The 25,534-nt window shown below is 39.0% G+C and overlaps 1 protein-coding gene across 7 annotated transcripts in view; it reads right to left on the reverse strand.

Annotated features, from left to right (window-relative positions):
• Window positions 1–25,534, reverse strand: part of LRRC27 (leucine rich repeat containing 27) — a 34,681-nt gene that overhangs the window by 7,892 nt on the left and 1,255 nt on the right. For 3 of the 7 annotated variants that reach the window (XM_030031309.1, XM_030031310.1, XM_030031311.1), the window contains 7 exons: window positions 23,997–24,273; window positions 23,521–23,651; window positions 20,397–20,455; window positions 13,476–13,628; window positions 7,467–7,710; window positions 5,821–5,910; window positions 3,610–3,703 (listed from right to left, as the gene is read on the reverse strand). In XM_030031309.1, the coding sequence (XP_029887169.1) occupies window positions 3,610–3,703; window positions 5,821–5,910; window positions 7,467–7,710; window positions 13,476–13,628; window positions 20,397–20,455; window positions 23,521–23,651; window positions 23,997–24,209 (984 nt within the window). In that variant the 5' untranslated portion in view covers window positions 24,210–24,273. Of the gene's footprint in view, window positions 1–3,609; window positions 3,704–5,816; window positions 5,911–7,466; window positions 7,711–13,475; window positions 13,629–20,396; window positions 20,478–23,520; window positions 23,652–23,996; window positions 24,274–25,117; window positions 25,460–25,534 lie in introns of those variants that run through there. The other 4 variants (XM_030031313.2, XM_030031308.2, XM_030031312.2 and 1 more) reach the window with 4 other exon arrangements.

Consider the following 25,534-nt stretch of genomic DNA (forward strand, 5'->3'; position numbering starts at 1 on the left):
CAGTGCAAAAGCTTACCTCCAAACTGGCTTACAAACTGCCAGTTATATTTTAATAGTATTGCCTATGACTATGCTTCTGTAACCAGGCTGCTGCAAAGAAAGTCAATCAGCTAATAGGAGAATGCTATAGAACAAATCCATTTCCAGAACTGTCCCTTATGACATTATCAATTAAGGTGAAGACAGAGCAGAAATAACACAGCATGCTCACGTTGATCTGACACATACGCACAAAAAGAGTACTTACTGTTGGGAAAGTCAAGGTATGCAATGGCAGCCACCAGCAACCATTACTCAGCTATCCATGCCTTCATCATAATTACTGAAAACTAGGATTCTAAATGCAAGACGATCCCATAATCTTAGGAAAAATATTTTACATTTTATTAAGTAAGGGTAGCTGCCTTGTGTTCCGCCCCCGCCCCATTCCAATGAGAACAATTTGAAAACTAAAATCTTTTGGGTTAGGTAAAGAATATTCTCTGTAACACGCAAGGAATATGAAAACTACTTCTAACAAGATGATCAGAGAACAAAAATACATTAAACTTGCGAGCAAAAATTAGGGATTGTTAACATAAAAATATGAGAACGTGTTGCAAAGCTCTCATTAATTTCAGTATTTATTAGGTGTTGATGTAAACTACAGCCAGGGTAGGTACACTGGTTTGTGTGTGGTCCTGTGGTGCCATCCCGTGTTCAGTGCATGCACAGGCAGGTACCCACCTTCCAGAACGCTTCAATTCATACATACAGCCTTTACATCCTGTATTGCTTATGCCATTTTAAACCCATCCTTTGTTCTCCCTGTGTATCTATATCACTTGTATCATTGTAAGTACCTAAATAGGTTTGTTTTGTTTTGGTTTTTTTTAAAGAAGAAAAAGCTTTTACAGGAGAAATTCAAGAACTGTTTTCTGTGAGTGAACACATTACTCTCCCCATTTATGTAGGAACATGGAAGAGAAAAAATGAGGAATATTTAAATGTATCATGTAACAATATACTTATTCCTTCTCGTGTCATTCAAAATTCAATTCCATTCTATGCTAACCAAATTTCTGTAGTCCTAAAACCAGCTGTCAGTTTGGCCAGAACCAAGGCATTCGTACTAGAGAAAGCAGACCACACAGCTTCAACAAGGTAAGCTGAACCCCTGGGAGCTGTTATCCATCAGTAAAGTTCTCAGGGCTTCAGCAGGAATTCAGCTAGGAAGTTTTCAGCAAAAAACAATCTGCGTGTTCAGATCTGACCCCTACTGTTCATAGCAGAAAGATGCATTTTTCTCATACAACCTGCTTCTGGTCATGCTCCTGCTTTGAGTATTGTGAAATCACCCTTTATGTTGAATATTGCTACACAGCAAACCAGTTTCTGGAACTGTCGCGCTCACATTATCAGCTTAAAGCACAGATAAAGCAGGAAATAAGTGACCCACATTAGTTTGATCCATATACACAAGCAGGATAATTTTTCACAGGAAGGCCTGCGTTAAATTAGTTAAGCATAAGTAAATATTATTAATCCCACTCAGTAATCAGAATGAGCTACTGGTGCCAGTAAAGTCACAGTTAAAGTACTGCTGCTTACTTCAGGACGACCCAGCTGCAAGCTGACCCTTCAGAACACACGGCCGTCCTTGCCCTGCAGCCCACGATGCCCGCACACACAGAAACCGTCCTGCAAACCTGTTTTGGCACCACAGCAAGCCTACTTTGCTTTTGCTTTATTTCTGTGGTAAGGCTGGCCAAAGACATTATCAGAGATAGGAGCATTACATGTATGTATGTATTTAACTTCCAGACATCAAAAGGCAGCAATGAATAATCACAGTCTAAGAAAATCAGGTTAAAAAGTCTGGTAAGTGAAACTTGGGTAACAACTTTGTTGAAGATGGATGAAGTGGAATAAAATCCTGCTCATACCACTTTTCCAGCTATCAGTTCCAAAATGTTTTAGCATTGTATTGTGTATAGTATCCTATAGAAAAAAATCTGTTGAAATCAAAATTTCTGTTTTGCTAAAGTAACTGAATACGGTCTTTAGCACTGCCGCTCGGCAAGAGCGAGGGGGACTGTCGACAGACTGCTGCCTTGCCAGCAGGTTGCCTCTGGTATATTCCCATGGCTCTGCACGTTAAGTATAGTTCTGCTGCCAAGATTAAGAAATACTGCTTAATTGGTGGAAAATGTCACACTACGGGTGAGTAGAAAGGTGAAAAAGGGTTGTATTAACATCAATAAACTGCCCGAGTCAGAAGCCCAGGTTCCTGCAGAGTCAGTGAAAATGGCAGACAACTAGGCTCACTACTGTCAGGTGCCTGCCTTTACCTGTGCGCTGGGAGCCGAGGCTCCTAAAGTCGGCACCTATGTTAGATGCCTATAGTTAGATGGTAAACCTATGTAATCTCCTATTTGATAAACTGCAGTTCAGAAGGACATTTCTCCAAGCACCAATGCATTTAGCAACATAATTTGGCTTAGTTTCAAAAATGAGTTTAAAAAAACCAAACCAAAACAATAAAAAACCTTGTAAGCTGGATATGGGGCTGCTTTGGTTTTACTTTTAAAATACATATAAAAAATTGTTTGGTTGTGTCAGATGTTGAATTGCAAGTTTTCCTACATTTCTAGAAAAGTTGTAATCTGTTATACAAGGGTCCTTTTTTTATTGTTTGAGCACCAGGTATTGCTAAGCAGGTATCAATAAAATGTAACACTAAACCTGTACAAATCCCCTTTTTTATCATTGAGGGATGTAACTCATTTTAATTTAAAATCACCTGACATGTCAGAAAAATTTGGATATATTTCTACACTTCCAAGGTTAGAAGTAGTATGCCCAGCAATCATGAAACTGAGATGAAAGAATTCATCACAGCAAGAGAAAAACTCTCACAGCATTTCAAGTTCCTTCAGTGATCATCTCTAACTGCCTTACTCAGTGTCTGTGTTACAGTTCATTTTCACACCACAGCACTGGAAAAATCATGTGTATTCATTTTGAGCATCTCATCTTTTCCAGTGCTGTATTTTAAGGAATGAGAATCTAATGGCAAAATGAACAGGATAATTTTTTTTGAGATTTTTTGTTTTAATGTTTGTTACTTTGGGGAAAAAACTTTTCAGGCCTTTGAAATATGCTCAGAAAGGAACCAGAAGTGAGGTCCCCTCCTTTCATATGCCAGCATTTACAAATTCCTGGGGGAACCAGAAAATCCAGCCGACTTCAAATTCAGTTTGGCAGAGGCAACATCTCATATTGGAGGCGTTCAATAATTTAAAAAATCATATTTCAACATACGCACTTCTGTTTTAACGCCTCCAAGTAGCCTGATTATTGGAGTCACTACGGATTTTGAATAGCAGTTTGAAGGATCTGGCAACTCCTACACTGCACATGGGGCTGCAGCACTTCACACAGCAGCCATAGTCCACATGGATATTTGAGAAAGGGTCTGCAAAGCCATTGCCAAAGTGCTGGCATTTAAAGTCCTGGTTTTCTCTTTTTATGTTTTGAAATATATGGGCTGTAAAGAAAATAAATCAAAGGGTATCATTAATGGATTGTTTTTTCCAGTGTCCTACCTTGCTATTTTCTGTTACATACCATAGCTGCACTTGTAGGTGAAAATCTAAATGTTTCTTTTTTTTCTTTCATCAACTTCGCTCGGCTGTGCCATTCCTGAAGCATTTCTTTATTGCTGAAAAAGTTTATTTACGTCAAACTCCTAAAGCCATAATTTAAGAGGTGAACATTACTGCTTTTGTTTGCATGCTTAGCCATTTACAGCTGAACAACATACGATATTTATTAGACATACTGATTCCTAACAAAGAGAAACAAAATACCAGGGGCCTCTTCATGAAACGCTAACTTACCAAAGGAAGATGAGAACTCCAAAGACCCACCTGCACTTCCCAGCTTAGTGGAGGAATATAGCAGCAAAGAGCAGGACATAGATTCAAACAAAAGCCAAGCAGAGCAATGAAACTGCTCAGAGAACTGGTAACAAGCTATATGGTTCATCTCTGGACTATAGGTTAAACTCAGTAAGTTTAGATACTGAGTAAATCTGAGTAAACATAAAGAAGTAGACAGTTGTACCACAAAAAGTTCTACTGGATAACGTAATCTGACCCATCATGTTTTTAAGGTTCATCAACAAAGGTCTCATTAACATGCTACCTACTCTGATTCTGAATGTCCACAGTGATTCTCCAGCTCTTCCTTGTTTCAGTCTTAAGTTTCAGGCTACATCTCCTTGTACTGCCATTGCCTGGCACATAAACAGAGTAACCCTCTTCATTTCCTCTGTTTCTTTAAAAAATACTTGTCAACTATAATAATGCCTAATAAATTAATACTTTAATAAACAAGACATTGTCCCCAGTCTCTTGTTATGGATGCTTTCCTGAAGCCTTCCCAGCATTTTCCTCTTGACCTCTATATTCCATCTGTAACTATTCATAAAGCTAAGGAACACTCCCATCAAAGTCCAACAAGAAGCTAAGCGAACGCCTCCATTGTGTCAGCATCTCACCTGAGAATGAATGGGGGTCAGAAAAAAAAGAAAAGAAAAGAAAAGAAAAGAAAAGAAAAGAAAAGAAAAGAAAAGAAAAGAAAAGAAAAGAAAAGAAAAGAAAAGAAAAGAAAAGAAAAAGAAAAGAAAAGAAAAGAAAAGAAAAGAAAAGAAAAGAAAAGAAAAGAAAAGAAAAGAAAAGAAAAGAAAAGAAAAGAAAAGAAAAGAAAAGAAAAGAAAAGAAAAAGAAAAAGAAAAAGAAAAGAAGACAGCCACAATTCAAAGGTAGGGCAGGTCACGACACATGAGAGCTCAGCCTTGTTCCCAGTGGTCGCTCTACCGCTGTGCACACAACTGGTTAAATAACTCGCAATAGAAGCAGGCTTACTTTTACTGGCCCTGGCCCAAATGATTGCTCACTGCCCAAATCACAAGCACCTAGATGCGTGTTTCTTAGGAGCAGGGAATCCTGCTCAACCAACAGCATTCCCTGCCTGACACAAAGGGAAGGGGAGACAAGAATTCCCTGGCCCCGCTTCTCTCCTCCTGGTTTTTCCCTCTCTGCTGGTGCAGGGAGGCCCAGGGAGCACCAAAGCACACCAGATATAATGCAAACCACTGGAACACAGAGCTCCACCATGTGCACCCCACAAATCCAGGGCATTTCCCTGTCAGAACACAACCATCATGTGCTTCCAGGAGTGCCACAGAGATGCATTTGTTCTGTAACATGACTTTTATAACTCCAGTTGTAAAAGAAAAAAAGGTATTTAAGATGATACAAATTAGGACCAATGCTGTCTCATTTCTTGGGTCTAATCTGTAGTAAGTGGATTGATTTCTGAACAGCGGTCCAAATGTATGCATATAGTGGAAAAATGCTGAAATATAAACAAGTTCTTTCAGCAAAATTTATTCAATACGTATACTTTTTATACTCTAGATGTATCACATTTTTGTCATGCGCAGAGGTTGCCCTCTAGCTGTAGCCTTCTGACAGCCAAGATAAAGTTAACTTTAAGTTAACATGTAATGCAACATAGGAATCAACTGAAATGGATTTATTTTCAGCTCAACTGGAATGGGAATTCATGGAGTTCCATGGCTGAGTTGGTAAGAAGCTTGGTAAGTCACTTTTCTTGTTGCCTTGGAGGACCATATTTTGTAAAAAGCACTCTCTATATTTCCACTTGTAGTGCAAAATATTTGAAATTACTTCTTTCCTTTTAAATAGTCAACCAGGCAATCTATTAAGAAGCTTAGTAACAACTTTTAAAAGACAATAACGTAATACTTGCTTTTTACTTTGTTGAAATAAAGCTTGTTCTTCTTTCAGCTCCTTTTCTGCTGCCAATCTGTACTTTTCAGCTTGCTTTGCTTGAATTGTCCTATCATAGAATAGAAACTCAATAAACGTATTTCTCTGTGTGGACATCCTCCTTTTAAAACGGACAGTTTGATATTGTTAACTAAATACTACATAGAAAACTAAGCACATTTAACGATGGGATATACACAAAATGCAGTTTTTTATCTACTAGCAATCCTGCATATGAGCAGTCCGTTTTATTTCCATATAACCATTAAAATATTTAAAGTAAAAAACCATGTTTTTAATTAATTCACCGAATGAATTACCTAATATAACCTTGGGCTTGTAGGGGTTTTTATGGTAAGGGAAAAAAAAGTAAGTATAAACTGTGAATTCTGCAACATTTTTTTCCATACTGTTGATACTTCAAAACCAAAAAACCCTAAAATGTGAGAGTATCACTATCAATCAGTATGTAAAATATACACCACAAAACGCAGAGAATAGTGAGAAGTGGGGCAATGCAAGGTTTGAGATCTGGCATTGAGGCACACCGTAGGACAGATGGCCACCCCCAGGTTCCTGTCACATAAGAAAAGCCATAGGCCTAACAGTGAACACAGAATGCACAGGGAAGTCTGTCAATCTCCCACATCAATAAACTGCCAATTATTGGAGATTTCGCTCTATCTCTTCCATGCTAATTAAGCACATGGATTTGCTATTGACTTACAGTATTTTATGTTTTCTGGGAGCGACATCAGAGAGATGGAGGGAGGCAAACACAAAAGGGCAAGGAGTGAAAGAAAGAAGGCAAGAAAGAAAATTCACAGTAAATATAAAAATCCCTTTCCTATTTTTTTTTTAAATGTGAAACCTATTCAAATGGTCAATATTTTTAAAAAATCAGTCAGCTCTAGTTTATTAAAAACTAGTGTTGAGAAATAATTTTTAAGTAACAATAAAAATGTTCATGGTGGGGGGGGAATCATCACTATCATGGTAAATATTGACAAAAAAATAAAATTAAGAACACTTCCACTGTGCTTATTCTATCCTATACACAAAAAGGTACTTTCCTTTTTCAGAAAGGATTCACCAACAAATTCTCCCAAATAGGGTCTGCATTATTTGCATATTGTGAAATATGACAAATAAAGCATTTATTAAATGCTTTGTATGCAAATGTAAAGGAATTTAATGTATTATCTTGTATTTATACATAGTTATTTATCATATTGCATATACTAGAAATGAAAATTTAAGTTACCTGCAGGATTCTACAGTTCTTTGTTATTCTGTATTATAAAATTCTATTGTTTTTCAGTAGAATGAATCTGGACATTCAAGAGTACAATTATCAAAACAGGAACAAAAAAGGAAGTAAATGAGAAAATATAAAAGATTAATAGTGGTTTTTAATTTTGGAGAAAAAAATTTTTAAAATAGAAAATACAGAAGTTGTTTTGTATTCTATAGACTTGTCAGACATATCATTTATTCATCAAATACATATATGACAGTGAGTACAATGACACATATTAAACTGCTTTTATGTTTTCCAGTAGAAACGCAGAGTTTTCCAGCACTTGCAAGATCCTTATCATATACCATTGCGTTAAGCTTAGTCACCTGCAAAGAGTAGCTGACTCAGAGTAGAGGTGTTCTTGCTTTCTGTGGCTTTTCCCTGCTTCAGTAAAATCATGAGTTGCACCTACATGTTCGTCAGCAAGAAGTTCTTCTTTTTCATCTTTTATAATTTCTTCTTTCAGCTTCTGAAATCTTAGCTTTTCCTCTTCATTAGGCCACTCATCTGACAAATCCAAACTGGACTGCAACAGTTCACTTAAGTTTAGCTTCTCAACAGGTGGCATTTCTATGGGAATTAAAGGGAGATTACTGTAATCCTATGCATCAATTAAATTCATTGTTTTTTAAGAAAAACACAGCATTTAGATAGTGTCAGTCAGTGACTAACAGAAGTGGGATTCATTGGTCTTTTTTTCTTTTAATACATATTTTATTCTCCAAGATTTTTCACAAGTTTAAAACAACCTGTGTTCTGGAAAAAACAACAATCTAGTGATGGCTGTGAGCAGAAGAGTAGCTTCCTTTTGATTTATAATTTATGTATTTCATGATTTGGTAAACTCTTCACCCAGCTTTTTATCAATTCCACCATGCAGAAGCCAATCCAACTTCCAATCATTTTTGTTATGTGCTGAATACTTCTGACTTACACCAAGTTTAAGAGCCACGTGTCCTCGACACCCTGCAGAAATCAAGTTCTCGGAGTAGTATCCATAGCCTTACTCCCTGAAGGTCCCTTGTTGCCTTTACCATGGACATGTGTGACCCAAAGAGCATGGCTCCATGTCACCGCCAGAGCCCCTGCCTCCTCCACTGCTGACCCAAGACCCATGCAACGGAACAGAGAGTCTACCACAGACAGCGGCAAGGTTTAAATATGGCTGTGTCAAATATACTGTATAAACGACAGTCAATTCTGAAACAGAGTAGGACACGAAAGTGGAAAATCCCAGCTTTGTACTGGGATCTCTCCTTTGAGGAAAAAAATAGAGTAGAAATTAAGACTCGCATAATGCATGTACATATAAGGATTGACATATATATAAGGCTGTATATAACCCTAACTTTTTCTCTCACTTCATTTTTCTGCAGCATTTATAGCCTGCCAATGTAGATTTGGGTATAAATAAGTACTGCATGAACGGTGTATGACTGAACTAGAGTTCTCTGCATGATGAATAGAAGTTAAAAATATGTTCCATGTATCAGAGGAAGTAAAAAGGCAAAGCAAACAGATACAATAATCATTAACATACTACAAGTGCCCAAATGCAATCTGTGAGTCAAAACAAGAAAGATCTTTTAACATAATCAATATAAGTATGTAATGTAATGACAAAAACCAAAGTACTGATGAAAGCTTTAGAACACCTTGCATTTCATCCCAGCTGGCATCTCAGGTTAAACAAATTTAGCATTATCTCAAATTATACCTTTATAGGTATTAATCTTCACACACAACTGCACTTTCATATTTACATGATGATGACTAATCCTGGGGTATGTCTACACTGCACTCCAAAGTACACAAACTACAGTTACCTGTAAGTTCTGAGGGTACCCCAGAAGTGCCAAGCTCAGCAACAGCTGACCGCCACAGAATTCATCCACCTTTCTGGGTAAGTCCATACCCTAAACCTTCTGCCACCCAAAGAGTAACCACGACAGCCAAATGTATCACAGGTCACCTTTGACTGCGGTGTTGAGAGATCGTAAGATACACAAAGGTTTCATTCTGGACAAACTATAGACTCGGGAGTTTCCCTGAATCGTAAAGAAGAAACACACTGGATTTTATCTCCCTCCTCTTCTCACATTTTAGAGAAAAAGCATTATTCCAAGGCACATTCTGTTATCCTCTGCATGAAGTATGTATATACTACTTCTTACACACTGCTCTCATCCAACATGAACAGATGGGCCACGTGGGAGGGAGCAAAAACTCTTGCATATTACAGAAGGTTCCCAAACTTCATGTGCATGCCCACAGATTCTAAATATTAAACTCCATAGGATTATTCTTCTTTAAATATACCACTATCTAAACTAACATTAAACATGACAACATATTAAGTTACAACACCGTTCCAGAGCATAACTTATAATTGTTTTGTCATTCTAATCTATTGTGTTTGAATCAAGTAGAACAGAATGCAATTCCACATTCTTATGCAGACAAAAATCTGCAGAAAAAATGCTTTTGATTTGCTATTTTGAAGAATACTAACCAAATACTCAAAATTTTCAAGATTGTGTACCACTGGAGTTAAAAACCAAAATAACTGGAGTGTTTCAAGTATATTACATGTTTATTTTGAAAGGAAGCATATAACAAATGCGTAAAGGAACTTGGAAAAACAGCTGCAATAGTTCACTTTACAATACAAACACCACACTACTGTCAGGCACTACTCTGCTAATTTCCAAATAAAACTCTCACTTTGCATACTAACTTGAAGAGTGATCAGCTGTAATTAATTCTAAATTGTTACTGCTGAGTATAGAAAGTAATCTCTGAAAAATAATACTGGTTCACCTCACACAGATAGATAAAAAGATAAAGAGTAGACAGCCTGTTTTCACAGTCAGCACATCTTTAAAAACAAAATCAAGAAAGCCTCTTTCAGCTCATGACTGAGCTCCCAACACTACACCAGTGTTAGGAGTACAGTACATAAATACACTTAGCCAGATGTCCCCACGATGAATACTTTCTTCTGTTCAGGTGTTTTACCTCTTTAGTCTAATATAAAAAACACACATGCTTTTGTTACTACCCTGAATTTTTTTACTTTAGGTAACAATTAAAAATGCTCAAAGATAAATTAATTTCCTAACTGTAAAGGGGAGAATTCATATCAGTAAGTACAGTAAGAATGTATACTCTACTTCACATAAGTTTTGCTGAAGTTTTGCATGATTTGCTTACTAAAACTCCACTTGAATGCTAGAGAAAGCTTAGTTTAACCAGACTGAAGCATTCCAATGTATTTCAGCCATGATAAGGATTTGTTACTAGAACACTTTGAAAATCCATAAAAGGCATAATTTTGAATATCCAAGAGCCACATTATTCTCTCTGAAAATTAATGGTCAATGTTTGGCATTTTATTCCCACTCCCAAGCGTTTTCCTATTTCATTTCTAAACATTATTCTGCTGTTGATGGAAATACCAAGTAAACACCTACACTTGGCATTAGGCTGATGTCCAGAAAAACAAATATTAGCCTCCACTACATTAAGCACAAATGAAACTAAGAGGTTTTTTCCCTTTCATTGTAGTACTCTTTGTAAACAAATGTATCATAATACACCAGTAAGCATGACAGATTCTGCAGAAGGTACAGCAAAAAATAAGTTAGACTAGTCTACGTTCCTGCATTAAAATGCTAGTATTTAAAAAAAAAAAAAAAAAACAAAACCAAAACAACAAAAAAGCCAACCCCAGACCCAAAACACTTTATGAAGCTCACTTGCTTCCACAGGCCACTAATTACCTTCCTAGGAAGAGGACATCTCTTGATTTTTTTTTCAGAATGTTTAGCAATGGCCTGTTCCGATTCCTGTAGCATGGGCAATTCTGTGAAATGCAGAAGTTTGGGGTTCTAGCTCTATCATTATGACTACATTAAAAATTAAACTAGTACTGGACTTCTAAAACAGTAAAATATATTTAAAAGAGCAATCTTTCATCTTAAAAGGTCTATTTTAATATACCACTGGTTTTCTTCCTGGAAGACTCTGTAAATTTTTCCAAATGATGAATTTACACTAATTCTGATATGATGTGGCTTGAAGCAGGTATCAGGAAGACCTTGTGCAGCCAGGTGCTGGGCTTGCTTCTGAGTACTTCTAGTTAACTTCATTCTTGACCTACAATAGTTCTCATCTAGCATGACCCTTGCTCGAGGGGGTACCAAAATCAGTGTGAAACTAACAGAATTTGTGGTCTGAAACAAGCCTTGATTTAGGTCTTCTGAGAAAACAGTTTAACTTACCAACCCACTGAGCTACTTAACTTCTCTAATATGTCATGTGACTCTGTCTGCAGACTGCATAGAAAGAAGTTCTCTGGCAAGTATAAAAGCCAAGCTAGGAGGATAATACAGATGGTATCTTAGTCTATAACATCACTTAACATTTTAAGTCATCAGGATCTCAAGTAAACAGATTTTTACATATTATGTACGCTAAAACACATGTCCACTGATACGGAGCTAAAATGTGGTGACAACTAAAGGTAAGTAGTGGTAATTAAGCAATGCTACTGCGATGTAATTTGTTTATAATTCTTGTTTTGAGACAAGGTCTTAAAACACAAAGACAATCATGTGAAGTTCTGGAAATGTGCATGGTTCCCTTTAATGACACCATACAGGGAATTGAGATTAATAAAAAAAATATAGTCATTATCTTTACATCAGTATTTTGACTTCATTTTCAGTATTATGGTATTTTGAGCTGATATTTTTAAAATGCTAAGCAATATGGTGAAATATAAGTGGCTCATTCATACCCTGAATTTACTGCGTTCCCTTTAATGACATCACATTTTAACACCCCTAATTCCAGTCTGATACTAATGGTATCCACAGCAATTAGCCTTCATTACAGAAAAGCTTAAGTATGAGAAGAGGTCTTCTGTGGGAATATGCCAACTATTTCTATTATTAATGACTTCTGGAATCTATCAGACCATAAATAATGCAAATTATGTTGCATCTTTTCTTCTCTGCTGACAACTTCTTAATTTTACCCTCCTAATGTAAATTTATAACTGCAATTCTGTGGAAAAAAAAGAGAAAGTGCGATAAAGAGCAAACTGTGCTTGTCTTTGAAGAATGTGAGCTCAAACACAATATGAAAACACAGAAAATACTATCAGGCTTCTAGTATGTGGATGAACAATATCAAGCAGCTTGTAAAAATTAGTTGTGGTGTATTTATAGTGCACTAAATTTTCAAAAAGAAGTAGGTTTGTGCTTCAGATTGTATACAAGTTTGATAATTACATCCCCACCTTCCTTATGACACACAGGCAGACAGCAGGAACTTCCTCTGCACGCATTTTCATTTTCCTTTAACCTCGTGCCAAAGGCCGAGCAGACTGGCAACACAGAGTAAGAAGAAAGCTGGTTCTGCAATCCGTGCCTGCAGCTGCCTGACCAGCTGTGCCTCATCACTGCAGCCCTCCTACCTGGAGACTATGGGAGGACACAGATTGGCACTACACATGCTAAGAGGAGACCACTATCTGCGCCTTCAGCAGCCTCCAGTGCCTGCAATGGCCCTCTGTGCCCCGCTGTAGCAGCATCAACTATTTCTCCTTCACCCACCAGGCCTCTGACAGCGTCACTGGAGGCAATTCAATTAGCATGACTTCTTGGGTTTGACATCCATGGGAGGCTGTCACTAATCTCCTCAGTATTTGCAGCAGTCCAAGTATCTGAACCAGATCATGTCCTGAAATAGAAGCTACACTGACCTATCTGTAATTTTATTGGCTCCGCCTTTTTTCTCTAAGCCAGGTACTATATTTCCATTTTTTCCCAGTCTTCTGCTAATTAAGTGTCCTCTTTCATTTCCCTAATACCTCAATTTCCCCTATATCCCCTATCAAACATCATCTACCTGTATACTTATCCTCTCTACTATTCTTAAGAAGTGCCTGGCATGCATACTAGCCACTTTTCATCTTAATGAAACGGCCCAACATTCCGTTCATGCTTCTCTGCTAATTCTAAAGAACAGCCTCTACTGAAAATTTTGTCATCTGTTTTTCTAACCACATCACACGTAATCCAGACTTCCTCTTATACAAATACAACCTCCTCCTCTCCACTTAGGGGCTTAAGAGTCATGGTTTGATTTTTTTATCACAGCATTGAAGCATTTCTTTTTCCTCATTTATCCTAGCCAGCAATATCCCTTTCAGATGCAAAGCTCGATGACACCCATTAGTGAAAGAGCCCATAAAGAAAGCATCCCTTGCGTCACACTTTTTTCAAAACAGATTATAGTAAATGCACACAAATATATCCCACACATACCTAAAGTGGCTGCCTCCATACAGAGTAGTTTTCCATTACCAGAATCCTGAAGAAAGCACAGGATGGATTTTAATCCCTTTTGTATGATATCTTTAGGTGGAAATTCAAGGGGACAGTGTCTCAGATTCAAGGCTGTCAATGAAGTTAAGTCTCCTGTGAAAACAAGATAATTTAGCAAACACAGAATCATAGAACAGCGCTGGCTGGAAGCGACCATGAAAGATCATTGGGCCCGACCTTTCAACGTTTTGAAAGATGGGCAAGTTTTCAGATATATATAGCAGTTGAGTCAAAGTGAATGACTAGTATTTATTGTGTTTATGATTTCTATGGTAATTACCATTATTACATATGCAGCTACTATATACTACCTTAAATTATTTATTTAGCCAAGTCTAGTGATTTTTAGTTTGTTGTTTTTAGAGCTACAAATAACTTTTATATATGCATGTATTACTAATACTGTAATACCTAAGATTATTACTGAATTCCTGATGGGCTTTATTTCTCTTTTCAAATATCAGGCTATTCTGGACAGACTAGACTGAATTACATTGAAATGTTTGCTTCCTCCTTGAAAGTCACTCCTCAGAACGTTAAAGTTGTTGACTTGCTGTGCTTAACTAAGGCCACCTTCAGACTGAGGCTTCTGTGAAAAAATAAGTCAGAGTTGAAACCCAGTTCCAGAGTTTGCACCAGATGTATAAAGAACCAAACAAACATGTATTTTATCACTTCATATACTTTTAATTGAAACTCAAAACTATCACCTCTTCTGTCAAGCACTTATGCGTTTTCCCAGCATGGGAACACCTCTCTGAACTGAGCCAGAGATGTAGCATGCAGCTGGCAGGTACCCTGCCCCTTGATGACTTCAGACATTTTATATTGTGGTTTCTGAGGCATTTCACATGAATTTGTATAAAACAGACATGTTGTAATTGTTTGCATGCTTTTTCTTTTTTCCTTTTTTTTGCCCTCATATTCTCCTGTTGCTTAATAGCGTTGCAATCTTTTAATTTTTTTTAATTTGATTTTTAAAAATTTTTAACTATTTAGTTTCTCTAAGCAAATTGTTCACCCCACTCAAGATTAGTCTAGACAAAATTAACTTTCTCACAACAGCTTAGCTAACCAGTACAACCCCCCAGCTGCTGTTCTTGTGCTTTTACTCATGAACGAATGGAATTTTTGGTGTTGATAAATCAGTTTTTTTACCCTACGTTAATTTTTTCATATGAAAGGAAAGGAAGATTTTAATTCAAGTTTTCCTTCTTTTCTTTCTAGTTGATCACTCTGATTTTCTACTTCTGAAATCATTAGCTCTATATTGCTTCTCACTCCCAGCCTCACTGTTAGCTATTCTTGCCCAGGGAAACAAAGGGCCACCATCTCTTGATGACAAACAAGAGAGGGACATAAATCTTCAGCCTCCCAAGGGCTAATGAGTTCATGCATTTCACAGGCCTGCCACAGCCTCCTACTTATCTCATAAGCAAAAGTATATGCCACACAGGTTACACACGTAAAGAGAAGATGACTAGCAGGGTGGAAGTCATCTGTCATGTTCTGCTTACTGTCTGGTGAAATGGGAACAAAGTGCAGAATATGCACAATCAATTCCAGAAATCAGATTTATGGTGATTATTTATAAATTATGTTTCATAGAAGTAAAATAGAATTAGCAATTTTCCCTTCCTAACTAGATTTGCAAAATTAAATAATACTTTCAGTCAGTTTTGATTCAAACAAAAGCACAACAATTGAGATCTTAAATCTTTCATGAGATAAATGTACCAAGTCTCTAAAAGAAAGGTAATATCATACTTTGTCCTGACATATATTTTAGATTGATTTATGGTTTATAACAACATATTTAGGAAGTGCAGCACTGAAAGCCATGTCGACAATCTCAAGCTAGTGAATGAGAATATATTTTTCATACCGTATTACTGGAGTCACACTTTAAATCTCCATTCACAGCTTGACTGTACAGTCTAATCTGCCTCATTTTCTACAGGTTGACTACTTAAAATTCTGACTGTGCCTATCTGCTTTACTCATTACAGTATAAAATAGCATATTTGCTCTTTTAAAATGTTTTTGTAAAACCTTACTTGCAGAAATGACAAATACATTACTAATAGCACAGCTATTTGATTTTAAATTACCGGTAATTAAAGCTGAAAAGAATGTTACAAAACAAATTTTACAATGTGATTAACAAATCCATTTGACATTACTTCTCTAGAAACGTCAACTACAGCAACATTGACAAAGTACACTTAAAAAGAAAAAATAAAAACCAGCATGAAAGCAACTGAAGGCAATGAGCAGCTGAAGTAGGCACTGGGGTTCTCTGGGAAGCTGGGGAGTGCAAAGGAGTTTACCAGGCATCATGGAGATGACTGCTGGATCCTTCTAGGTGTGTTCTCTTGGAAAAAAGACTCGAGACCCCAGGGCAAATGGATTCTTCACATCAAGGAGACAGTATGTACAACCTGCTACATGTAAAACTACACCACAGCTACACAGAGAATTTACTGTGACATCCTATTACCGCCACGGAATGCAGATTTTTTCCAATTTCACTGAAATGGCGAACAAATGCACTTAAAATGTATGTCTTTCCAACTACCTTCCAGTTTTTCATTGCTTATCCGTTTTTTTAATAACCAAAGGGTAAGAGCTGACTGGTAACTTACCAGTAGCATAAGCAAAATGGAGCTTTGCCATCCCAACACCAACAGAGTTACTTACTTGAGACTTAAGGAACACTCAGCTCAAATCTCAAAACCATTTTAAACTTACTCCCCACCTCCCCCACCCCCAGACCATAGCTAGAACTAGAACTCTCAAATTTTAATTGGAATTATTACTTTGAAGTTGAACTCAAATGGAGAACCAACGAAAACCAGAACTGTCTGAAACATTATTCTGAAATTGCACTCAAACTGCAACTGAGGTGACGTAGAGAAATTGAACAGGAATGGGACTGAAAAAGTTATTTGTTAAGATCCCTGGGGAAACATTTAGATGAAAACTGAACTGCACTGCATGTGTACCACATGCTGACTGCAAAACAGACATGTTGTTTTAGTGTAAGTTAAGTTTGAGTGAACAATGCGGAATCAGCCTGCCAATGTCTCGCGAAAGGACAAGAGTTCTGAGGAGAGGTCAGAAAAGAGGAATTATAGGGTACCACAGATCAATGGAAATACTCCAGGCAGACAAACTGGCCCCCCAAAAAACCCAAACCACCCCAAAAACCCCCAAAACCACCAAGCACAAAGGAAGAATTACTTGACTACAAACTAAAAACACAACAGACCAGCAGTGCTGTATACGTAATTATGTTACAGAGTCACATAAGTGCATAAAATTGAAAATCCATGTTTATTGCACAGAGACTGAATATGCTGTTGTGTAATTATTGCTGTTGGTTTTGTGAAGAAATATATCCATAGAGCTCACATAGGACTGTATCTCTGTCAAACAAGCAAGCATTTCCAATGCTCTAAACAATCATATTGCCTGCTGTTAATATGGCATTGATGATAAGGAACGCTGAGGTTCAGAAGTTTAGCAAATTGACTGTACGCTAACAACCTAAAAACAAAAGTTTGCTCAGTGAGCTACAATTACCAGAATGCCTTTTCATACAGTCATGATTCACAAATTAGAAAATTACTTCAAATAATCATAAAATATAAACGCAGAAAGGAAGAGCTACATTATTAACAAGAAGAAATGGCTTTGAAAAATGCACCTTTTAAAGCATTATTTGGGAATACAATTAGATTGAAAATAGTTTAGTATGAAGAAATTGAATCTATTTTTAAACAGAAATTATCAAAATGAATCACACAAATTACTTCAGTATTGGAAAAATGAAATCTCTTTTTTATCTTGCTGAAAACCACTCAGGTTTGAACATGATCTGAAGGCAGTGGGGGAGTTACACAGGACATGCAGCTACAGCTCATGCTGCATGATGTGGCAAGGTGCGCTGACTTCACTTGCACGCCTGGGAGGATGGCAAGTTGGTACTCTACCTTTCAGCATCCTTTTCAAAATCATTTACTCAAGTTTTAAACTGCATCACCTACTGAGATTCTTCATGCTTTAGAATTGCTCCTAAATAATTCTAAAGAACACTTAGGTAGATGCAGCAATAAAGTTATCTAGCTCCTACGCAATGCTTTCTTCAGTAGGCTTGAAGAGCTTTGTAACAGTATCATCATCCCCATTTCACAGCAAACTGAGGCATGGGCAGCCTGGTGACTTACCCAAAGCCAAGTAACTCTCCTGACTTCTCCAGCAAGCTACTGGCAGTCCTGGAAACAGAAGGCACATATCCCAAGTTCCCCACAACACTGGCCAACTAGCACACAGTACACTGGAGTTTGAGATCATTTTTTGAAACATGTTGGCTGGCAATGAATTTTTCATCTTTGATAATTAAATTCAGAACACATGATAGTTCTACACAAATCAGGTGAACCAGTATAAATGCTCTAGGAACAGCCACAGGTGAATAACAAAACTGTTTTATTACCATTCAGACTTCTGCTCCCCTCCCAAAGATTTTTCATTCACTGAACAAGTAGCTTTTAACAAAAAACCCCAAACAACCAAAAAACAAAACAAAACAAATTTTCAATGAATGAAGGCAAACATTGCAAATTCATTCCACATCTAGGTGAAAAACACACCCAAGAAAATGAAGACTAACAGCCGAGATACAGTTATCACAGATCATCCTCCAAACTCATCTCAGTTTACATTACAAACTTTTTGTTTGGTATTGATGATACCATCATCATAAAACTAGTATTCTACTTACTATGAAAAGAGAATACAAAGAGTCACAGAACAGCCACTGCAGGACAGTAACTGATGCTGTCAGCATTAGCTCCTACTCTCTTTCTTGACATAGATGGATATGATGGCAAGTGTACAGACAGGAGAGCAATAGGGAAGGGTAGGAGGAAGAGCGGGCTGGAAATTAGCTCATGAAACATGACTTTGTCAGAAAAAGCTGTCTTGTCAAAACATGAGTGTTTTGTAAAAATACACTAGATTTTGACAACCCCCCACAATGTCACAGCACAATTCCCAGGTTGTCTCCCAGCTTACCAGGTGGACTGCTTGGTAATCTATCTCCTCAGGTCCCCAAGACCAGAGAAGCCTGCGATGCAGACTGCCTGGGACCTGCAGGGGCCTTGAAGTCCAGACACACGCAGCTCCACCACAGGGAAATGAGAAGCCTTTAGTAACCTGGATTAAGGCAATCCTTGCATTATAACTACCATCACCTAGTTAATGTTCAAACCGCTGTGCCAGTCCAGGTCTCACATTGTCCACTACGTAAGGAGTCAAGTCTGAAGCAGCTCAGCTACTGTGGGGCAGAGGGAGGCATCGCTCTGCAAATCACGTGTGTATACATACATGCGCACACACACATATATCTGTATGTATTACGCAGTGGCAATTGTGGTATATATGACTACGAGGTGGCAGTGCCATGGATGTACAGGCTCTGTCAAGGGAACAGATCATCCAAAGTAAGGCATGTGGTAGGACAGCATCACCCCAGCACAACAATCCTGCCAGCCTTATCCAGGATCCTTGCAACTTAAAAATACCGAAGTGGATGTGTGCAAGCGATTAAGGCAAACGATGCTGAAAGTCCTGCTAGCAGAGCTGGCAGAGTGGACCAGCCTGGCTTGGGCCACCCCTCCTCAGTCAGGGTGTCACTGCACCACTTGCTAATGAGTATATATGTGACTTTGGGAAGCCTGGCTGCAGCCGGCCTCTACAAATATCTCCAGCCATCTGTCATCACTGCACAAAACCTGCCCTGAAAAGCCTGCAGCGCTCTTTACCAATTGCTGTGGCCTCAGCAAAACCTCCAACACAGCAGGAATGCTGGCTTCCTTTTTTTAGGTACCTATCATCAACAGAGCCAGGAGAAATGGATAAATGTCACATATGGTAGGAATTCCCTCATCTCAATACCAATCTGGGAAGCCTGTAATGATTGAAGTACTGCAGTAGAAGACAGAGTCCTGATCTAGGATCTGTCCAGAAAACAGCATCATATGAAACAAGTTTTACCGCAGAAAGGCCAGCACACCAGTGGCCCATTCTACTTTGGGAGACACAAGGATGTTTAAATCAGGAAATGGTATCTTTTTTTTTTTTTTTTTTTTTATTCAGTCACTGCTCAGCTCAGGGTAGAAAGAGCAGAGTTATTCCAGGAACAGGCTGCCTTACGTGAAGCAGGAATGGAACAACTGACACCTCCTATCTTTCCCCTGCCTGGGCTATCAGCTCAGACAACATCAAATAGGGACAACCCCCACCCCAAAGCTTATGCTGTGAGGACTCCAAAAGCCCAAGGAGTCCTGACTAGACCATCCCAGGAATCCAGGCAACCTGCTCTCTTTTCCTTACAAACATTTAATTTAGAAATACTTGTTATTCCCAAGTAATAACTGCTAATGCAAAAAGAGTCAGTAAAATAAAGTTACAAACTGTAAAGACATCCTTAAGTGTAAGAAACTGCTATAGAAGTTCTCAGCTGTAATCAGATTTAGTTATTTATGTCTTACTATGCAGACGTCCGAGATATCTGAGATCCAAGACATGTGTTTTACTTCAGTCTTACTCAGAGAAACAGTATTGAACACTTCTGACCAGAACACTAGAGACATTTTAATAAAATTTTCCCCTCTCAATGAAGGCAATCATTATAAATAACATTAGTAACTTTTCCCCCTCTCATAGCATGTGTTTGTGGTAAATTAAAACCATTCTTTAGATAAATATCAAAGTATTTTAAAGTCTAACCACAGAATTAAACACTAAGAGCCAAGAAGTGTCTATGATATATTCAAAAAAGAAGTGAATACTTACCAAGCTCTGCGGGTAGCTGTTTTATAGGATTCCCTTCTAAAAGCAGAGTTTTCAATTGCCTTTTCAATAAAACAGAAGCAACTGTAAGAGCAAAGTTCATTTAATTAAATAGAAACACAAGAATATTTTTCATCCTTAGTTTTTTTTCCTGCTGTTGTTTCCTACTACTGAAAGGACTCCACAAGGCAAATCCACACTTCTCCATTGCTAACATCAGTGCTGGAGAATAACACAACCCAAAGCTTTCTGGTATGACAATCTGAACTTTGCATTTATGTCCATTTATTATATACTACTTCAGTATTTATTATTTGATTTTTCTTTGCAAAGCCTGCTTATCACTTTTAAGTCTGATACTGACTGTACCAATTATAAACACATCCTTTTCAGTTGTTTATAATTTTGCTGAGCTTCAACTGTTTGTGTTGTGGAGTGCGTTCCTCAGGCTAAATTTGAGCTAAAACTACTCAGCCATTTTTGATAATGAGATTAGAAAACAAGATGCCCTATTTGTATTTAATTTCGTCAACTTCTTTTTTTTTGAAAAGCTCTAGTGTTCCTATTCTTGGAAGCAGCCTAGAAGCTTGGCATGGGTCACATACCAATATGGAATTTATGTCACATATAAGAAAATATTTTTTTAATCAGAAAATCTGTTAACATTTAGACAAATCTATGCTTCTGGAAAAGTGTCAGTATGCCCATGCTCAGAAAACAATTAGTATCACTTAGCAAGTAAAATGCCCAGAGTTGCTGTATACACTGCTGTTTGGAGCGGCTCTGATGGGACCTTCTGGGGTACTGCATGTTTAGAATACAGGGACACTTTAACCAAACGCGGGGAGGTTGTCTCTTTTTCCCCTTGTAGCATGCAGCTGCTGACCCCCGGGCAGCTGTGAAATGGAGACTATACAGAAACCATACTTCACCCATTTCCTAGTTTTTGACTGCTTAATTTTGCCATTTTGATAGCATTCTTTTAAATAGCTTTTAATATCCAGCAACATATCAGATCAAATGATATTCCATTGACAAGGTGCTGTTTTTATTTACTAGTGTTGCAATTTGACTTGTTTACTGTTAAAATTCAACAAAACAAACAAGAAGAAAGCTTGGTAGTTTCTGTCATAATATTTCTTTACCTCTAGTAAAGAAAAGAAAAACAAACCAAACATTTTGGCAGCTGCTCAACACCAGATTAACATTTGTGGCAATATTTTAATACATTCCAATTCAGTCAAAAAATGAAAGCACTGTGTCTTAATGTTCTCATTTTTGAAGTGCAATATGCAACTGCATTTAAAGCAAAGAACTAAGTGAAAGCCACAGCAGATTCTAGACTCCAAAACCTGAATTCCACTGCAGTTTGAGGTGCCACAGTACGCTAGGGTGATCCCACTGCCTCAGAACCCCTCAGCGTTTATGGCCCTGCGCAGGGAGAGCTGAGGCCCTGCAGCACAGCAAACGCTCATTCTTGCCAGCTCTTGCCTGAATGCAACCTCTGCAGCACTGATGATGTGGAACATGCCCTCAGCTGATCCCTGCCCAGACACACATCCAGATCTCACAGAGATTTCTAGAGAGAAGTGTTAGAGTGGTACTTTCCCTCCCTGCACATCGGGCTAGATGCCATTTCCACAACTGAGGCAATGTTTTTGTTTGACCTGAGAAACTCTAATCAGAGTATCTATTAAAATCAGTGAAAAGATTCACGAACAACTTAAATGGTCAATCAATCAGGCCTCAAACTAGCACAATGTTTCAACGAGTCTCTGCTTTTAATAGAAACTACACTTCTGGCTGCTTCTAGGAAAGGATACCCAGAGAACATCTTAAACTACAGCTTACGCTTCAACATGTAACAAGGATAAAATGAAACCAAGTAATATTCAGTGAATGTTTCTGACGGGCATTTTCTAAAAGATAAGCTGCTGTTTGAAGTCAGTGGAAAAATACAAACAAGATAAAGCATAATACATGTAGGGACTAATGACTGACATTATTTTCAAGGAAGATGCACACAGAGAACATCTTAATCTCAAAGGATTTCAACCACTCTTACAAATTCACAAGCCATGTTAAAATACTATAAGTCCTGTCCAGTTTAAAAATAATTTATGAAAGCTGTATTTAAAGGATTTGAAAACATCATTAAACTTGACATTTTTCAGCTATTTTTAGAGGCATAACCTTCATTTACTGTATTTTTCTAGTCACAAGTTGAATATGTAATGATTCACAAACAAGTGATGTTAAAAGCACCTTGTTTCAAATCACAAGATGCCATGATTTTTTTTTTTTTTTTTTAAATTCTGTAGCATATATTATTCAAGGGTTGCCTCCTTTTCCTCCTTACTCACTCTTCACAGAAAGGTTTCTTTTTAGAACCACAACAGCAAGCAAACTGTCCTGTGTTGGTCTTTTTTTTTTTTTCCTTCCAGTAACAAAAGAATTTCTTTATTCCTGTTAATTACCATATATTGTGATTTGTGGTCTTCCGCTTCTGGAGTGAGAAGCAAGGAATTGTCCAAGGACAATAAGAAAAAAAAAACGCTGGCGAGAAGTTAGTTTTGGTGATCATGGCAATGTAGAAGCAAGTGCACTTTTCAGGGTCACAGCAACATGGTGGACTTTCTTCCTCGCACACTCCATCTGAATCAGTGACAGCCAATTAATCCTTCCAACAGTTAATGCCATGTCAGAGAACCATCAAAACCAGATTAACGGGTAACGTTCTTTGACTAAACTGTCCTTGATCGTCACTTTGGAGTGACACGAGGTTTATAACTGTGGGTCCCTGTTTTCACCTCCCCTACCACGCTGTAAAAATAGTCACCTACAGTCCGTAAAATGAAAATGTTGCAAAACTTTCACGAAAAGACTAACAGGTCTTACATTTCTCAAGATAAAAGAGTTTAGAAATTCACTATGTAATATTAATTGGCCCTTTCAGTTCATCTGAGTTTTAGTAAACAAAATTAAGCTTATTTACCACTCTCCTGCACTGAGGTCAACGCCAAATAAAAGCATATAAAAGTCTGGCTGTTACAATGAAATTACAGTAAAGGCAAATAGAAGACAAATACAATTGTTATTAAATTAGCTGTATGACCAATGATCTTACCTGTGGTAACCGATTCCAGGGGGGAGAGCTTTAATCTTGTTATACCGGAGATCCAGCCAAACAAGATGTGGCAGCTTTTGAAATAAATCCTCAGGAACTGCTGATATGACATTTCCTTCCAGATGAAAGTACTACCAGAGAAAAACATAAAAATGTTTTAAATCCAGAAAGAAAGGGGCCGTTCCTTGGCATGCAAAATGTTGACTGTGAAAACTGTAAACTGCTCTATGCTTTTATGGAAAGAACACTGTTGAAGGGGATTAAAGGATACACAACTCTGTAAGTTACACATGGAAGTGATTTATTTAAAGACTTTTTCTTGAAAAAAAACCCCAAACAAACCCAAAACCAGGGATTAAAGATCATAACTAAAAATCCATAGCTTTGCCACTCATCTGATAAAGCAACGAGCCCTGAACTGCACTGTGCTGTACTCAAGACAAAGATATCAGAACTACTCATAACAAGTTACTCACCTTTATGCTGGGCAGTCTATATATTTCCTTAGTAAGATGCTTAATATTTTTTCTGCTGACATCAAGAGTACTTGAAGATGATGACAGACACTGTTCAACAGCTTTCCTGATCTCTTTTGATGAATTAGAACCGGACAAATTCCTCTTTTTGAGATGTTTGGCTCCAAAATCATCGCCGCTGCCATTAAACTCTTTAGAATAGCTGTCATCCATTTGTCAGCAAGCCTGGAATGCCGGCTCAGTAATTCAAACTGATCAGCTGAAGGCAAGTCAGGAGCTGAGAGAAACAATAATGTATTTTAGAAAGAGCATACGTGACTCAAGTTTCTTTTTTATATTATTCATTTGCAGGTTATCCCCAGTGCTATGTACTCTTTGTACGACACAAAACAGTCAGAGTGTTCTTTATAGACACACGCTTATAATAACGATACAATTTATCATAATACGTACTTGAAGGCATAGTAAAGAGGAAAAATTGCCAACTGGCCCTTGCGGCTATGTTTCCCCCACATCACATCATACGTAGGCTTGGCAGAAACATTGATGCGCCTATGTGCTCTAAATAATCTCCCTTCTGACAGCACACTGTCCTGCCCTCTCGGACTCCCCTCATCAACACCTCCTTCCCCCCTGTTCTACTAGCTCCGATACGGGCACTCGTGACTGACCGCGGTCCCTCGTCAGGGTACGGGCATAGCGAGGTTTTGGGGAGCTTCCCAGCTCATCGGGAAGGACGCGGGTGCCGTAAGGGCCTCGGCTGCTTCGCCCGCGCTGGAGCATGGGCCTCCCCAGGCGCTGCGGCCTTCCCTGCCCTCCTTTCCCCCAGAGCTCGGCTCGGAGCCGCTGCCAGGCGGCGGCTTCGTGGCACTGGCTGACGGGGACGACGGCCGCCCAGTTCTCCAGCGCCCAGCAAACCTTTGGCTCCTCGACCCGTACCTGCCTGTGCTCCCGGGAGGGTCTCCCTGGCCCTCGCGACCCCACGGCCGGCGTGCAGCTCTATCCACCCTACAAACCAACCAACGCATGGAAAAACAAAACACATTCTCGGTTGCGGTCTTTCTACCGATTTTAGCCCGCGCTAGGGTCCTAGCGAGGTGCTCAGCCGCACTCCTTGTTACCTCCAGGCCCGAGAGGGCTCTGCCTGCCCGACACACGCCGCTCCGGTGACCCTCGCCTGCGCCTCGGGTCTCCAGAGGGGAGGCGGGAACGGCCGCGGGCCCTCGCCCCGGGACGCGGGGGTGCCCCGGCGGCGGCTCCCGCCGCGCTGCCTGCGGCTTTTCCGCGGCTCCGTGATGCCCCGCACCGCACGCAGGCGCGGCACCGGCCCCCCCGCCTGCAGGAAGCCCGCGATCGGCTCCGCGGACCGGGCCGGGCCGGGCTGCGGGCGGTTGGAGGCGCCGCTCGGCCGGGCCCGCGTCTCCGCGGCAACGGGCAGGCGGCCTCCCGCCCCTCCGCCCGGGGCCGGGGCACAGCTGCCGCCCGGCGCGGGTTTCTAGGGCTGCCGCGCCTAGCTGAGGGCGGCCCCCGGTACCCCC

This window comes from Aquila chrysaetos, chromosome 11 (genome assembly GCF_900496995.4).
Source record: "Aquila chrysaetos chrysaetos chromosome 11, bAquChr1.4, whole genome shotgun sequence".
Classification (NCBI taxonomy): Eukaryota; Metazoa; Chordata; class Aves; order Accipitriformes; family Accipitridae; genus Aquila; species Aquila chrysaetos.